The 17,315-nt window shown below is 39.3% G+C and overlaps 1 protein-coding gene across 4 annotated transcripts in view; it reads right to left on the bottom strand.

Annotated features, from left to right (window-relative positions):
• Positions 1-17,315, bottom strand: part of RFX3 (regulatory factor X3) — a 250,111-nt gene that overhangs the window by 13,493 nt on the left and 219,303 nt on the right. For 3 of the 4 annotated variants that reach the window (XM_073345241.1, XM_073345239.1, XM_073345240.1), the window contains 7 exons: positions 15,217-15,338; positions 13,189-13,301; positions 12,224-12,339; positions 11,570-11,724; positions 2,784-2,881; positions 2,307-2,456; positions 1,100-1,308 (listed from right to left, as the gene is read on the bottom strand). In XM_073345241.1, the coding sequence (XP_073201342.1) occupies positions 1,100-1,308; positions 2,307-2,456; positions 2,784-2,881; positions 11,570-11,724; positions 12,224-12,339; positions 13,189-13,301; positions 15,217-15,338 (963 nt within the window). Of the gene's footprint in view, positions 1-1,099; positions 1,309-2,306; positions 2,457-2,783; positions 2,882-3,482; positions 3,606-11,569; positions 11,725-12,223; positions 12,340-13,188; positions 13,302-15,216; positions 15,339-17,315 lie in introns of those variants that run through there. The other variant, XM_073345242.1, reaches the window with a different exon arrangement.

Consider the following 17,315-nt stretch of genomic DNA (forward strand, 5'->3'; position numbering starts at 1 on the left):
TAAACAACCTTCCTCTTTCTCTGAAATTATCATCTTTCAGACCACACTCTTAGAATCTAGGAGCCAGATTTTCAAAAGTGTATTTCTTTATGCATGCACACCTTTCGATGCGTCGGTTTTGAATCATCCCAATTTGGGGGCACACATTAAAGGTTACATGCACATCAGTTAGGCATATGCAAAAATCAGTCCTTTGAAAAACTGGCATTAAAATACAAGAAAGAGTCTTCCACTTGAATCTTAAATAAAAAACATTGTATTATAATTATTCTAGTTTAAACAAAGATCTGAAAGTACAAAAGAAAATATCCCTTTCAGCTATACCATCATTGGTGCCAAAACTGCAACACAATGGTACGGATTTCTGATTGATAAAATTTTTAAAGCTGGTCACATAAGTTGTGCCAATAAGTTAGCAGGTATACCTGTTGTATGTACAAATGCAGGTTTTGTTTGAAAAACTCCACAATATTAAAGACTCATGAAACAGATACTATAATGGATCATCTTTAAAAAATTAAGAAATGTTCTGTCAATGTACTTTATACAGACAGAAAAAAAGTTACATAATGTTACCATGTATTTATATACAAACATGACACACAAAGAATATACTTTATTTACCAGCTCTTCTTTGGTAACAGAAGTAACACAGAATATGTACTTTTTGCTTGATGTTCTTCCACATATTAAAAAAGACTGTCTTCAAAACAAAATAAAAATAGAAGACATGGTATTTTAATAAATAAATATTAATAAAAATAATTTTACAGTTATATAGTGTTTCATCCCAAAGATTTCCTGAACATGTTACAAACTTAGGACCAAATTTGGCTCTCATTGCATTTGTACAATGCTTCTGAAACAGTTCACAAGGATCGCTCCTCAATCACTGAGTTGCATTCTGGCCTTGAATTTGAGGTTAATATAACCCTACCCTTTTGAAAAATGCTATGGGATCTTTAATAATTTAATAAAAAATGCTCTGTGGTCTGATCTTATTTTTCTTCCATGTTATCAAAATCTCTGTGTGCGCGCACATTTCAACAGCAAAGTATGAAATACATTGAAAACATTTTAAAATAATTTTAAGTACTACCTGTAGAAAGACCATTTTAGCAGAAATTGCCGTGCTGCTTTAGGAAAGCTGGGTCTTCCTTCATATGGTTTCAATGCTTGCATCATTACGTTATCGAGCCAGGCAGCCCACTGCTCCAGAGTGCTCTGCTGCTGAAGAGTCATCTTGAAGTCGGTTTCTAGTCTCTGAACCATGTTGTCATCACACTGGCATACCCAGGAAGCCTGCTCCTATTACAGTACATAACATATCTTCAATTAACATCAGTATGTGAAGCTTATGCATAAAAGGAAAATTATTATGAAAGATTAAATAATCAGCTGAATGAAGAGGATGAACTACTCTTTCCAGGCAAACTAATGAAGCCATTTTTATTTTTAAAACCCCCATAATCTCATTCTTACACAAAGGTGGGCAAAAAATAAACAAAATATGAAAATGGGCTTTAAATAAAATATCTAAATTAAAAATATTGTAGAAAAAACAGAAATGAATAGAGAGCAATACTCAAATATTTTTTATATGAAACTTCTTTAACTCTAGTCCTTCCTAACATTTATCATGAAAATTTTGGGAGTTGATGGGTTGTAGGGAGTGTAATGGCAGCATGTTGGGTGAGCAGAGAAGTACTAGTGCAGAGAGTAGTAAGCAGTGGGTGATATCAAGGCCGTTTTGTTTGCCTGTAGGCAAACAAAATTAATCCAAATTAATTATGCGATTTATAGTATATTTACAGAGACACTGGAATCATATTTTAAATAGAATAAATAATTTGAAACACATTGTGACCATAGCAGGTAAGTGTATTACTTTTAAATATTTAAAAAATGTGAGTAGGACACCCTCGCTAGAAATATTGCAGTATAGTTAGCTACTATTAGATCTGCCCAGAAGACCAGACCTATTGCCTTAGACCTCATCACAGGAAAGAAGCATTAGTTCTAAAAATAAGTGGACTCCTCAATTGCATCTCCACTAAATGAAAGTAAGCAGAACACTTTGGGTTGGAACATCGGAAATAGAGAGGAAAAAGCTCTGATATCTTTCCTTCCTGAGGACAGTTGTGTAAACTGTTAGATTTGGCTAGACACACTCAGCATACACCTCAGCAAAATGTACCTGTTGCATTTTCTGGGTGGAAATATGTGACCTAATACTAATGTTCGGAGTTATGGGGAAAACAAAAGAGAACACTTGATAAACTCTGTTTTGTAAAGATACAGTTTACCTGGACATTGGCAAAATCAACACGGTTGAGGTCATTGAGCATCTGGTTGATTTGAGAAGTGTTCTGAAGCACAGCACGAGCTGCCTGAGCCAGGTGATTAAGAGATGTGTATCTTCGCAGAGTCTGGGCAAAGGCACTTACAGCGGCAACCTATGAAGAAATCAGTTTTCTCAAATCATATTGTACTCACATTATTTCTGGATCAACTTATCCCTTGATGATTCTTTTATATTACATTTTAATTATATATTCATTTTGTGTGAGCCATCTTACGTGTGAATCACAGCATTTAAAATTACAGATCAAATAATGTTTCCTCATATGTTTTAAAGATTTTCAGCAACCAAAACATAAACATAACAGCATTTGTTGTAGCTATCAAAATGCAAATATTTTTACTATAGTCATTAATGTCATTCAGGCTCACTGTTGAATAATGCAACTTTCATTCCAAACTAAACAGTTACTTAATTTTACCTTGGTTTGTATCATTCTCTGTGGAATATTGTTCATGGCATTGGAAAGCCAACCTTCAAGGCTTTTTGCAAAATTGCGAATGGCTTGGGTCAAGGCACCTAAACATTAAAGAATAAAAACCAAAATGAAAAAGAAGTGCCTGTACTGAAACCTTCATGTCCTTTATGTTTTAATATTCTATATTGATGAGATCTGCCGTTTTTACATACTCAGAGGCTTATCCAGTCTAGGTTCAAAATTCTTCATTCACATATATAATATGCAAGAATTATTTTATTTTCAGCTTTTCCAAGCAGAACTGACCTCCTTATCTAAGAAGCTTTCAAAGGTCTATGGCCAAAGCAACAAAACACCAGTGGTGAGTACTGTTTCAGGTATTTCTGTAGAGGAACATCAATAACTGTAACAACTGTTTTGTATCTACTGAAACAAGCAGGATTCTCTTTACATCATTACTGTTCAACCTTCCACTACAACTAAGTGCTTTTTCTTCTCAGGTACAGAGAGGCTGCTGAAAATTGTGATTATTACAAAAGTACAATTTCCTCAAGTTAGCCCAAATTGTGCTGCACCATCACCAACATGATGTTTATTCCAGTTTTAAAGAATAAAACACATGATAGTGCAGTGCTCAAAGGCAGTGTCAACCAGCAAAATATAAAAATATACATAAGTGATAGAAAGTAGGGTTATTCTTACCGTGGAGAAGCCTCTGTTTCCCTTTCCCAGTACAGCTCCCTCAGCACTGATGAGTGGTCCACACAGGTGGTTCGAGAGAAATTTTATAGACCTGTCGATGAGCCTGTGACATCATATTCCCTTCTATAAAGGAAGAGATGGACACTAACCTGCATTTCTCAAGTGAGAAAAAGTTCTAGTTCATGAAGGGGGATGGAAGGGAAATATGTGCTGAGGGAGCTACACTTGGAAAAGAAAAAACAGGAACTCCTCCACAGTAAATAAAACCTCACTTTTCCTTACCTCTCACTTGCTCTCTCAAGTATAATACATAGATCTACCAAAAAAGTGTCACATAAAAGAGAAAGGAAAACTATAAGTTTCAGTAGACTCATGATGAATAACGCAGTTGTAATAATGGTGTAAAAAAACCTTGAAAGGGGGAAACTCAATTGTCTTTAAAAGATTTTGAATGACATGTAAAAGGAAACAATGAAAATGTCTACAACTGAGTATTGATTGGATCCATTTATAAAATCATCTCTCTCCAGTAGAGTAAGAATTAGTTGTAAAGAAAAGTTATATTCTTTGAGAAATATCCACTTACAGCTAAAGTAATTAAATGATTCCCTTTTTTAAAGTGTGTGTTTTTTTAAAGGAATCAGAGTTATTTAGATCTATCAAAAAGGATAAAAAAGTTATTTGTCTTCCGAGCATATTATTTTGTTTTCAACTATGCAGTGGGAACTAGTGATGGGTGAACCTGGTAAGGTCTGAGCCTTGTGATGTTGCAAAACTGGGCTGGAAGTCTTATGAGAACAGGCTTTTTCATGAGTTTTCTAGGACAAAAAGAGACTTCTTTTTTCTGGTCTGTCAAATACCTAGCATGCTTTTGGTGCTATGCAAATTTATTTCTGCACACTTATTAATTAGCTGTGCATTAATTCATGTGACCAATGGTTTTATAGAATTTCTTCAATACAGTGTTCCTTGAGCTGTAATCACTAAGTTAATGATACTGGTTGTCTAAGGCAAAATTAATCTTTTCATGAACACTGAACAACAGATATAGTAAAACATCTCTTTCATATACTCATCTTTCAGAGCAAAGTATCTCTATTCTACTTTCAAAATAAGTGTGATTAAAAAAAGAAACGAACAACAACTTGATGAAGTAAATGTTGTCTTTTGTTGTGATGAAAAAGAGGAATAGATGATAGTAAGAGACATACTAACTTCCACAGCAGGAAGTTTCTTTTATGTATATAAAATAGATTATTTAACATAAAAATTGTATAGAATAACCATGAATTTCTGAAGACCTGAGAGAGAGAAGTGTCATTTTAAACCCAAAACAAATTCTGTGCTCTCTTTGTTTCAATCAAGCGAAAGCATGCTACCTAAATTGTGCTGGCCTTTACTTCTTAAGCCCTATTCTAGAAAGGAAATTAAAATCTCTTATTTTTCTTTGAAGCAGTAATTGTTTATATGCCTGGTAACTACAAAAGATCTTAAAACGGCATTTCTTTAGACATTCTTGGTACTGATTTGGCTATCACACAAGAAAACTAATTTAGAGAGTGACAAGGTGATCTTGCATGCAGTTAACAATAAAAGTGACCTGAGTGGCTTTTGATTTGTTACAGCCTGTGAAGTGCTGCTGTCAGTAATAAAAGGTTTTGCAGGAAATGGCATTGGGAGTAATGCTGTTTGTTTCATTAGTGTCAGGCCAGCTAATGCTGGCTTCAGAACTAAAAGTGTTCATCTTCTATAAGAGTACCAGAATCGCTGAGGGGACAGCCACGAGAAGATCATCTTCATGGAGAGGGTGGGCAATAGAGCAGGTTGTGAGGGCTTTGAACAGTCGTTTAGTGAGAACAGAGAGAGAGAGATATTCAGGTCCCAAGAAGGGGTAGGTTTTTGTACAGGTTGAAAGGCATTGAGGAAGCAAATGGTGATTGGGTGAGTGAAGATGGAGGAACTGTCTAATGGAGGGAGGAAGGCTCTGAGAGCCAGCAGGTGGACTCTGAGGGAGGAGTGGGCGAGGGCCTACAGTTTAAGTTGGAGGAAGTAGCCTAGGAGGATAGGAATGGATATGGAGTCTAGTGGGTAATGGTGGTGGTGTGCCCAAGTGGTGAAATGCTTCCATTTTGTCTGATAGCAGGTTCTAGAAGATGGCCTTCTGCTGTGCGTGAGGATGTCATGCACTAGGGTGGAGCATGGCTCTGTCTACTTGCGAGCCCGATCCAAATACCACGCTGTGAGGTGCAGCAGGCATGTGTTGGGGTTTCAGAATCATCCCTGCACCTGTGTGAGGAGATCTGGGTGGGTGTGGAGGCAGATCAGGGGAGGCGAGGGATGAGCAGGGAGATGGAGGAGGTCCATGAACCAGTATTAGCAAGGCCAAAAGGGGACTATCAATATGACCTTCGCTTGATCCCATTGAATCTTGTGCAGGACTTGCGGGAGTAGGGGAATGGGCGGAAAGGCATAGTGGACTTCATTGTCTAGGGCAGGAGAAGGGCATTGCCCTGTGAGTCTGGCCCCAATGCCCATCTGGAGCAGAAGAGGGGGAGTTTGCAGTTCTCACTGGTCACAAAGAGTTCCCAGCACAGGGTGCCCCACCAGCAGAAGACAGAGCATCATGTGGGATCATGTAGTTCCTACTCATGGGTCGCATAGAAAAACCTGCTGAGTGTGTTCGCTAGGGAGTTGCTGGCACCCAGAAGATACAAGGCTTGTAGTATCACTTCGTGCTTGATGCACCCTTTTCAGAGTTGGAGGCCTCTGCACATAGAGAGAGTGACTTGTCACTGCCTTGCTTGTTGATATATACAACTGTTGCCATGTTGTGGGACAGCAGTTGAATGTGATATGATCTTATGAGAGAGAGGAATGCCTGACAGGTAAGACGGGCAACTCTCAATTCCAGAATGTTGATGTGCATCTTGGCCTCTCTCGGTATCCAGAGGCCATGGGCCATGTGACTAGACAGGTGGACGCCCCAACCAGTGAGGGAGGCCTCTCTGGTGAGAGTGGTGCAGAGAGCGGGAGGTGTAAACAGGGTGCCGACCAAGACTTTGGACAAGTTGGTCCACCACATGAAGGAGTCGAGGACGAACCAGTGGAGCAGGACAGACCTGTTCAAGCAGTCTGTCTGTGGTTTGTAGATCAACCTGAGCTACAGTTGAAGGCAGCATATATGGAGGCAGGCATGGGGTGTTATGGAGATGCAGGCCGCCATGTGGCCAAGGAGGGAAAGACATTGGTGGATACAGGTGTGCGGTTTGCGGCATAATGTTGCGATGAGAGAGGTAAGGATGGCAAACGGGTCTGCCGGGAGGAAAGCTTGGCTCACGAGAGCGTCCAGGAATGCCCCAATAAAGGTGATCCATTGGGTAGGGATGAGGACTGGCTTTTCCCTGCTGATACAAATGCCCATGTTGGCGAGGAGATTGCAAAGGGTCTGTATACCGGAAGGGAGGTGGTTGCGTGACATCACAACGAGGAACAGTCATCAAGATAGGGAAACACGGAGTGGCCAAGGCGTCGCATGTGGGCTGCGATGATGGCAAAGACTTTTGTGAATACACAAGGTGCAGTGGCAATGCCAAAGGGGAGGACACAAAACTGAGAATGGGAATGAGCAACCCGTAAAATGGAGAAATTTCCAATGAGCCAGGTGAATGTCGATGTGGAAATATGGCATTTTTCATATTGAGAGCTGCAAACCAGGCTCCGTGAGGGAGGGAAGGGATAAGGAGGGAAAATGTGACCATCCAGAACTTGAATTTTCATATGAACCTGTTGAGTAACTGGAGGTCCAGAATGGGGCAGCAGCTGCCTCTTTTTTTCAGAATAAGGAAATACAGGGAATTAAAGCGGCAGCCCTAGTAATGGAGGGGCTTGCGCTCTCTGGCACCCTTTCGGAGAAGGGTGCCTGCTTCCTCTCAGAGGAGATCTGAGTGGGAAGGATCTCCAGGAGAGTGCGATGAGGGGGGAATCAGAGGACTTCTATAGACTATCCCTGGTGAATGATGTCAAGCATCGAGCGGTCTGTGGTGATCTTGTCCCAGTTGTGGGCAAACAGGCAAGACGGCCCCCAAGAGTGACATGGGGCAGCATGAGAGGGATAGGAGGAGGTTCAGATGAGGGAGTCAAAATGGGTGTTTTGACTGATGTTGTGGGAAGGTTGAGGGGGTAGAAGCGGTAGCAGCAGAGTAATGTAGTTGTTGAGAGCACTGATGATGTCGGGACGATGCCTGTTGTTGTTGGAAGTAGGGGTAGGAGGAGGTGTTGGGGCAGGGCAAAAGGACGACTTCTGCTGCCTGCAGGTCAGGGCCCAGGTGTATATGGTGAGTGACTGCAGAGCGGGGTGGGAATCACTGAGACCGCAGAGAGATTTATCCGTCTTGTCACTAAAGCTTTTGGTTGTCAAAGGAGAGGTCCTCAAAAGTGGATGGTGCTTTGCCTTATGCTCCTTCCGGGGCTTCTTGGGAGCTGGGGCAGCCAGGTCGACGCACAACTCTTCACCTGATCTAGCTCAGGGAGGCAATGCTGTGTTTCAGGGCAGTGCCCATCGGGGAGCTGCCCTTATGCCCATGTCCATGCTTCTTATGTTCATGGTCTGGCTTCTGTGGCAGTACTTATGGCTCTGTTGCATTGGAGCAAGACAGAGGGGCACTTACTAGTGGTGACAGATGCCATTCCGATGGATCTGCCAGTTTCGGATCAGACTGCACACATGGGCGCATAGCCTCCTCCATTAGAAATGTACAGAGGCAAAGTTCTTTAGCTTCTCAATTTCGGAGCGGGAACGATCGGCAGAAGGAACAGCCGGTGACAACGTGGGCTTCGCCAAGGCAGTAAAGGCACAGTTGGTGCTCGTCGCTCACAGCAAAGGAGCGTGGGTTTCAAAGCTGGCTTGCCAGGGCACAATCCCCGGAAGCAGGGGGTGGGAGGGATCTGTCCGACGGGGGAAGAAATCCAACAGGGATCCTAACTAATTATGAATCTTACAAGCTACTATATACAACTACTATATACACTGAAAAAATGGACAAGCAGTTCTCTTAGCAAGGCTTAGAGCACTGAGGAACAGGCGTTCTGACTCTAGCCATGTGGCGATAAAAGGGAACTGGAGCAGTGTTGACCTGCATGGCCTCTGATAACCCTGGATGTGAGCACGCGAACAATGCACAACACACATGCAGGTCAATGGACGCTACTACTGCAAAACTGTTCCAGCTTTGGCGCATGTCACGGATGCGCACCCATGTCTGGAATCCATATAGGGACCACCACTCAAAGAAGAACTTGTACTTGTTGAGACAATCACTACCCCTTTTTGCTCTCAGCTTCCACTCTTACTCTTGAATGATGCTTTTTCCAGGAAGCCATTAGCAAGTCAGCTTCACCCATCTCTGTTCTTATGGGGCCAGCCATATAAACCCAAATTTCCCTGAATCCTGTATTTAGCCTACTGTGGTGAGTGGAAGACATTTCCTCAACCTCTGAAGCAGGTAATAAACTACTGCTGCTCCCACTACTGCTGTTTTTGCATTGGCATTTTGTATCCTGTACTGAGAATCATTCCAGAGTGCACTGTGCTAAAGGACTAAATCTGGATTAAATTTAGGGATTTTTATTGAGCTAAATGGACTTTGTGACAGAACGGTACCTTTTAGTTGCTGAATTAAAGGGTCACTGTAAAAGGGCGAGGGGGATTTTAACTCTCACTAATGCAGAATGGAGGTGGAGGATGGGGAATTTGGGGAAGTGGGCCTACTTATGTGCCGTCACTCCTGCAAAAGATCAGTATGGGAGAAACAGGCTAGGCAACTACTCCTGAAGATCCAGAAAAGAAAGTGGATCAAACATCTGCCCTCTAAAGATATTTGAAGAGATGAGGGTATGGATGGGAACCCACCAGGATACCATAAAAGATAGAAAGAGGCTTGTTGGTAGGAAGTGGTCCTTGGATTAAAAGATATTTCTATCAAGCATCATCCAAACAACAGGAATCCCACATACAGCATACATAATCATCCAAATCTAACTAATGGTATGTTCATCCATTACTGCATTTCATTCCTAATGGAAATCCTTTGTCAGTAATGACAAACAGAATGAAGAGGACCCAAACATATATGCACTTATCAGCACTGGACATATATGCTTCATCAATGAAGAATTTTTTGAAATCCTGTACAGACACTGCTCCATCTAGCTCATGAAGTAAATTGAGAGTAGGCAGGAAGATGTCATAGCTAATAAGCTAATTTACAAAACTTCTCTGGGGACTACCAGTCAATGCAGAGGAAGCAAGTGAAAGGCAAGGGAAAAAGCAGGATCTGGTACATAAATCAGTAAGCATATATACACACATTAAAATATTCCATGATAACTTCACTTACGCAATATATTTTTTAAAATCAGAAACTACTTTGTGTGGATGGAATGGAAGACTATTTTAATAGCTCATTTCTCCTTCATTCAAACCTCAATTCAATTTGTCAACTTTAATTGAAATTTTTTTGAATATTTGTTTGAGCTGGACTGAATTCACTTGAAAATAAGATTCTACCTATTTACATTAAACAGAAAAATAAACTCCACCATAAACATAGGCCAAAGCCAATTAGTTTAAGTATGTAGACAAAGGTTGCTTATTTAATCTCTGTATTTAAAAAGGATAATCATTCAGCATTTCTTCTTCTCTTTTCTATTTCATTAATAAAAGGGTCAAATACAACTGCAATCCACCAATATCTTAATCTTTGCCTTTTTAACTATAAAATTTAATTAAAAAATTGTCTTAATATATGGTTGGCATTTGGACTTTTAGATTCACAAAGCTAAAATTTCTTGTACCACAAGTACTGTACTGTGTATAGTGACGTTCCACTCTGTTTCATTAATAAGTGAAGGTCAGTAGCATGTTCTTACAAAGGTGTAGGTGTAATTTTTTTCTGACCTGTCTGTAACTGGAATCATTAGTAGCAGTTGTATTGACACCAACAGAAAATAGCATTGTTAGTTACAAGGCTATCTGAGGCACCATCTCCTTTAAATATTAATCCAATTTAACTATGAAATGACTATTGTTTGGTTCATGAAGCGAACACAATGCATATGTAGTTATATGGATTTTACCTGTACATCATCATTAATTATTATTGTTAATGGAAGATATATTCATAATATTTAGCATGACATACATGACATAATAAATACTTTATAAAGGAATTCAACTTTGCTGGAAACCAAGTGAATTAGTTTTCTGTTAAAAGCAGTCTTAAAATTCACTACCTGAGCAATTACGGATTCCAATAATTTTAGCTTTGAAAAGAAAACTGTACTCCTGAGTAAAACAATTTGATAATGGTTGGCTGGCCAAGGTATTATACTACCATCAGTCACTGAGTCTATCAGGTCGGACACAGAACAAAAAATGTGATAGCCTGGAAAAACGAATAAGGCTAAAAATGTTTGACTTTGCACTACACCATTTTAATAGTAAAATGTAACATTAAAATTCATAACCTACTGAGTTAAGTAACCTCCTGATCAACCAACAACAACTGTTTAGTTGTCCAGAAACGAAAGCATACAGCATATACATAATTTTTATTAGCTATTTAGAGGCTAATGTAAAGCCTAACCCAAAGCCTACTAAAATAACTGGAAAACTCTGAATGATATCAGTGGACTCTGGCTCAGACCCATAGTGTGTTGGAGTCTATCATGTAGACTAGAGTCAGAGTACAAAGGAACAACATTTTTGATACTAAAGTATAATAAAATAAATAATATACAATGACAAAAGCATCTTTTTTTTAGGAAAATATATCCTGAAAACTTCTGGAAGCCTGTTTTTATCCTTTTATAAATGTGGTGAAATCATCAATCCCTTTTTCTTTAAATACAATGCATACACCTACTGCTACCTTTCTACACTATAAAGCTAAGAGTGACCACATATACTGCTCCTGTAGCCTTCAAAATCACTCCCAAAGGTTTCCTGGGAGGTATTGTAGGCATAAGATCACCAGACCAAAAAAAAAAAAAAAAAAATCCTTACAAGACGTCATCTGTGTTCAACTTACTAGGAATAGGTCTAAGGACGTCAGGAATGAGAATCTCCACCAAAGCCTGGTACATCACATGGTCACAGTTACACATCCATTTCAGAACAGTCTCATTTTTGCACAGAGTAATCAGCTTTGCTTTCGGAAGTCGACTTTCTATTTCACTCAGATTGCTGGTGTGAACAAATGTATCAAATGAATAAATGAAAATGCATATACATGCAGATAGGAAAACAATGGACTTTAAAATATTTTATTTAATAAAACATTATACATGTCTGAACCACACCCAACAGCACTGCTGCACCTTGTGTCATATGAGATTGAAAAATGGCCTTCAAATTTCTGCTACAGCACATAACTTATGCAGAGGTATGATAAGAATGGTCCTTTTACCTCAAAAAAGATTGAATACAATGTTATGAAAAGATACCTCTACTGTAGTGATCCAAACCAAATAAAATGGTAGATATACATATACAATCATTTCAAAAAAGCAATTTGTGGTAAACACTAGCTAGAGTGGACAAACATTTTAGACAGCATTAATTTAACCTCGTAAATTAATGATAGCAAGTTAGGTTTCCAGTTAGTAGTAAAACTATACTTCTATTTGATTTTATATCTGCAATTAAATGATGATAATAACCAGTAAAAGAGACATTTACTGACCTCGGTTCACTAATAGCAGTGCCATCAGCTTGAGTGGAGGGAGAATAGCGCCAGAAAGTTTGCCACAATTTTTCTATCAGGCTAAACTGAAGGTTCACTACAACATCCAATATTGCCTGGGGGGGGAAAAAAAAAGGCAAGTGCAGGTGGTCTTCTACCTAAATTTTCGTTAGCAGGGTATGTTATGACAACATTTATATACTGGCTATATTTTGCATAATTAGGAGGAATAGTGGTGAAATGTATATTTCTATTTTAACCAGTGATCAGAGTATATATCCAGTATGTGCAGCGAGATACACTAATAGAAGTATAAGTGGATATGAGGCAAAAAAGAGAAGGTCTGCCCTAAACAATCATATTTGATGAATTCACATAAGCAAAACTTCTAAAATAGCTAAAAAATCAAGGGAGACAAGGTAAATTTGCCATGACTACTTCTGCACTGAAGGTTCATATATCTTTTCCATTTCACATCATTTGAAATAGTTGTAACAGCCACAGAAATATTCCAGATGAAATATGGTTTAAAGCTCTCATCTCAGGAAACTTGTTTTTGTAATACTTGAAAAAAAATATTTGTTTCTTAATGTAAAAAATAGAAATGATTAATTGAATTAGATTTATACTCCCACAGCAAAACCAAAATATTGTATGCAAAATCTGAAATCTAATTTCTCAAATCTGACAGAAATATCAAGATCAAACTTTTTAAAAACAAACTAATTTTCATTCTCAATATTCTATAAAATATACTAATATTGGCTATTCTTACAAAACGAGAGACTCCAGAAAAATCTTATTGTAAACTTTCCCTTAGAACTGAATAAGCAAACTGCTTTTTAGACAAGTTAGACTCTCTCAGGCTGTAATATGTTTTGTATAGTCATATTGCATTGAGAGTGTTTGACTTCTCATGAAAGAATCAAAGGTAAAACAGTGTATATGAAATACATCCTTCTTACCTCACAGTGCTCTCTATAAAGACTCTGCAGTGATTTGATATCCTCAAACGTAGTACCATCTGGCAAAGAAGATATTTCAACTTCTCCAAACTCTGGAAGTACTCGAGATGCATCTGTTTCCATGACAACATAATGGAAGAAAGCTATTGTAAATAGTACCAATTACAGTTTAATTAGGAAAACCTTTAAGAATGATACAAAGAAATAAATTCTAAAAGGGATAGTACCCAAAGAACAAACACGTCCTTATTTTTATAAATAGCAATAAAAAATTATCAACACAAAATTTTAAACGCACTATTTTTTTAAGTACAAGATATATTATACTACAGGATATATAACATGCTAAAATGAAGTTATGTATATCCTACATGTCTCTACATCAAAGGCAAGCACTAAGGTATTTCAGTCTACAAGATATTTTCAGTAAAGCACAGAATAAAGTACAATATGTGAGTTTATAGCATATTCACATTGACTAGGTTTTATTTTGCACTATTGAACAGCTTTAGTACATTCAGTAGTATATTTGTCAGAGTATTCAGCGTTTACATTTGGAATTTAATGGACTTTAATGCATACCTAATGCATACTTTGAGTATGCTGCATAAAAAAAAAAAGTGTGTGACCAGTTATGTGTGTTTCAAAAACACTTACCACTGGCCTAAATATACTCCCACTGAAGTCAGTGGGAGCCAAGGTAGGCCAATGGTGAGTGCTTTTAAAATCCCAGTTTATGAACCTAACGCTAAGTGTGCAATTATGTAATGGCATGTTCAAATCAGGTGGTTATATATGCAAATAGTTATTAAATTACCACTGCTGTGTGCACATTTATGATTTGTATGCTCACCTGTGGTAAATGCCTCATGAACTGATGTATGCACAAATTGCACATTTTTGAGCACGTAGACCTTGGACCACAAGTTTTCAAATTTTGGTCCTTTCAGTTTACAGTAGTATAGATTATATCATTTAAAAATATAGCATACATGGCCATATTTCCAAATGGTAATGGCTACATTGCAATTGCAAAGCTTGAATGTAACCCCATTTTACACACACATTCAGGAGCGAAGCATACAATGGATGTGAGCACAAATATTAAGGCATCAGTTTTAAGTCTGACTGTAAATTTGACATATAATATATACAGTAAATTGTGTTGCAGTATATGTTTACAAGTATAGTGCAAATATAGATTTTGCACAACTTTTCTTCTATATGTACATGAGGTATGTGAAATGTTGCATAAGCTTCATGATGTAGAGCATATAGTTTCTGTATATAACTTCTGGGCAGTGTTCCCTCTAATTTTTCCCATGCATATGCAGAATGAATTTTTGTTATTTGCAACAATATGGAGGTGATGTGTGACACGTGTGACACATCACCTCCATATTAGTGCACATAACAAAATTCATGTGGTGGGGGTGGGGCCGAGGAGTTTGGAGTGTGGGATGGGGGCTCAGTGCTGGGACAGAGGATTGCGGTGCAGTGGGTGAGGGCTCCAGGGTGGGGCTGGGGCTAAGGGGCTCAGGGCTGGGGCAGAGGGTTGGGATGAGGAGGGGGAAGGTGGAAGGCCTCCGGCTGGGGGTGCAGGCTCTGGGGTGGGGCTGGGGATGAGGGGTTTGGGGTGCAGGCAGCTTGGGGGCTGCGGCGGGGAGAGAGGACTCCCCCAAGCTCTCTCTCCCTGCAGCAGCACCTGAGCTGGGGGTGGGAGGGGAGGCACCTCTCCCACAACCATGGCAGGTCTGTGCCGGGGCTCGGTTGGGGCCAGGGCGCCTCTCCCCCAGCCACGGCAAGTCCGGGGCAGGTCCATGCTGGGGGAGAGGCACCTCTCCCCACCTCAGCCCTAAGCCCCTGCATGGGGCTTAATAGGCAGCTGCGCAGCTTAGAGGGAATTTAGCTTCTGGGTGCCCCAATATGAATGAAAGCTTTAATGGGACACCCTAAGTCTAGAGAGAATTATGATGATGCCAGATGTTTATTTTTATTTGTACACCAGGATAATGTGCCCTCACATACCCAAAAACTGTTGATGATGTTGACTTTGGGCAATTACAGTTTGCTCAACAGATGTGCCTGTCTGCTGACCACTTCCTGTGAAACCATCTGCAACGCCATCCACTTTCTGCATAGGCTTGTACCTAAAAAATATTGGACACAAAATTAGACAAAATTATCCTTTTATTCAACTCCTCAAAAGTCCACTGTTACACAGTATGATTCTGTCCACTTCAGTTGCTCTGTCCTTAAATAGGATTTCTCCATCTCACAAAAATCTCAATATATAAAAGTTCTTTTCAACTAGATTCTGTGGTTGCTCTCTTCCTCTCAGGAATTAATTCAAATTTAAATTTGGCTGGGGACACTGATTCACTAAAATTATGTTCCGATTGGCCAGCTGGTTGGTCTAGCTGAACTGTGTTCACTGAACAAGGAAGTTGTTCAATATTTCTCTTAATACTTATAATTCAATATGTGGCTCTCTTACCTTATTTACTATACCATATCCAAACCCTGCAATGAATATGGAATTAATACTTGCCTCATAAGCATTTCTATGGCTCATCACTATACTATTTGGGCCCAACATACATTAAATAATTTATTTCCTCAATACCCCATGTGGTAGTGAGGGCTTTCTCAGACAGAGACCGAGGCAGGGAGATTAAAGCCAAAATGTGCAAAAATATCAAGGTGGGTAACGTAATCTCTTTTATTGGGCGAGGTAATATCTGCTGGTGAGAGAGACAAGTTTTTGAGCTACACAAAGCTCTTCTTCAGGTATATTCTGAACTGAATTAATATCTTGGGACTGACATGGCTACAATTACACTACATACAAAAATATCAACTAATTCTGGGTACCTTAATGATCGGCTGCCTAAACTGAGACACCTTAGGCCTGATTTTTTAGAGTCCTTAGCAATTTTATATTTAAAGGACTGTGCAGATATTAACTAATTAATCATCTGAACACCCCATGAAGTAGCTGGGTAAGCATCTTACAGATAGAGGAATAGAAACACAGTAAATCAAACTTAGGAATTTCCTGATGCCCAACCCTATGCTCAGCTCATTCCTTCTGACCATACAACTTTTCTGCAAGAGAGATTGCGCCTCAAATGCTCTGAGTGAATTCAACTGCAATTGTGAGCACTCAGCTCTTCTGAAAACAGGCTCCAGGTGTCTAAAACTGAGCACCCAGAATACGAGGAACACACAATTAATGGTCACCTGTGAAAAGTATGGTTTAAGTTAGTTGCCCTGCATCACATAGGAAGTCTATGGCAGAGTCTGGGATAGAATCCAGTTCTCCAGGATGGCATTTAACTCCTTTAGCTATGATACAATCCTTTTTCTTCCTGCAATCCCCTGTTTCATTCACCACACACCTTCCAACTTCTGCAACAAATAAAGCAGGGAACCTACAAACAACAGCCTCACTTGTTGCACACCCTGGATTCATTCTCTGAACACCAAACGTCTTGTGCATTGAATGAGACAGAGAGTCTGTGGAAAAAGAATAGTATGTGATCCTGTAATTAAAGCCTATATAAATAATGTACATAAACAAGGAGGCAGAATTAATATTGCATGGATAATCTTAATTTTTGCATTTCCTAATGTTCAGGCCTTTGCAATCATACCATTCTTTCAATGTAGTTTTTTTGTAGGTAATTTGCTAGGAATTTTTTAAAAGAAAATTAATTCTCTTATGTGCAAATGTTATGACCTCCCTGTTATCAGCAGGATTTGACTTCTGGATATTCAACACTATGGCACCTATACCACTAAATTGAAAGGATTAACTATAATAGCTGGCAGCAGAAATAGATTGTTCTCCATTGTGCACCAGCCACTTGATGATGGGTAACAAACTCAAATAGTGGATTACAAATTCATGAGTCCGTCCATTTGAAACACTGTATAGTTGAGTGCTTAGATTTGACTGATTCCTTCTAAAGCAGCCTGGCTAAATGTCTGAGAGTTGGGTTGTATTTCCAGCTTGTATAACTCCTCACTGGGGTAGAAGGCCTTGCTCAAGAATAAGGGTGGCAAAAGACACAGAACTATTAACTACTAGTCAGTAAAAGAAGTGAGACTTCAATTCAGGGTCT

This window comes from Lepidochelys kempii, chromosome 5, assembly GCF_965140265.1.
Source record: "Lepidochelys kempii isolate rLepKem1 chromosome 5, rLepKem1.hap2, whole genome shotgun sequence".
Lineage (NCBI taxonomy): Eukaryota > Metazoa > Chordata > Testudines > Cheloniidae > Lepidochelys > Lepidochelys kempii.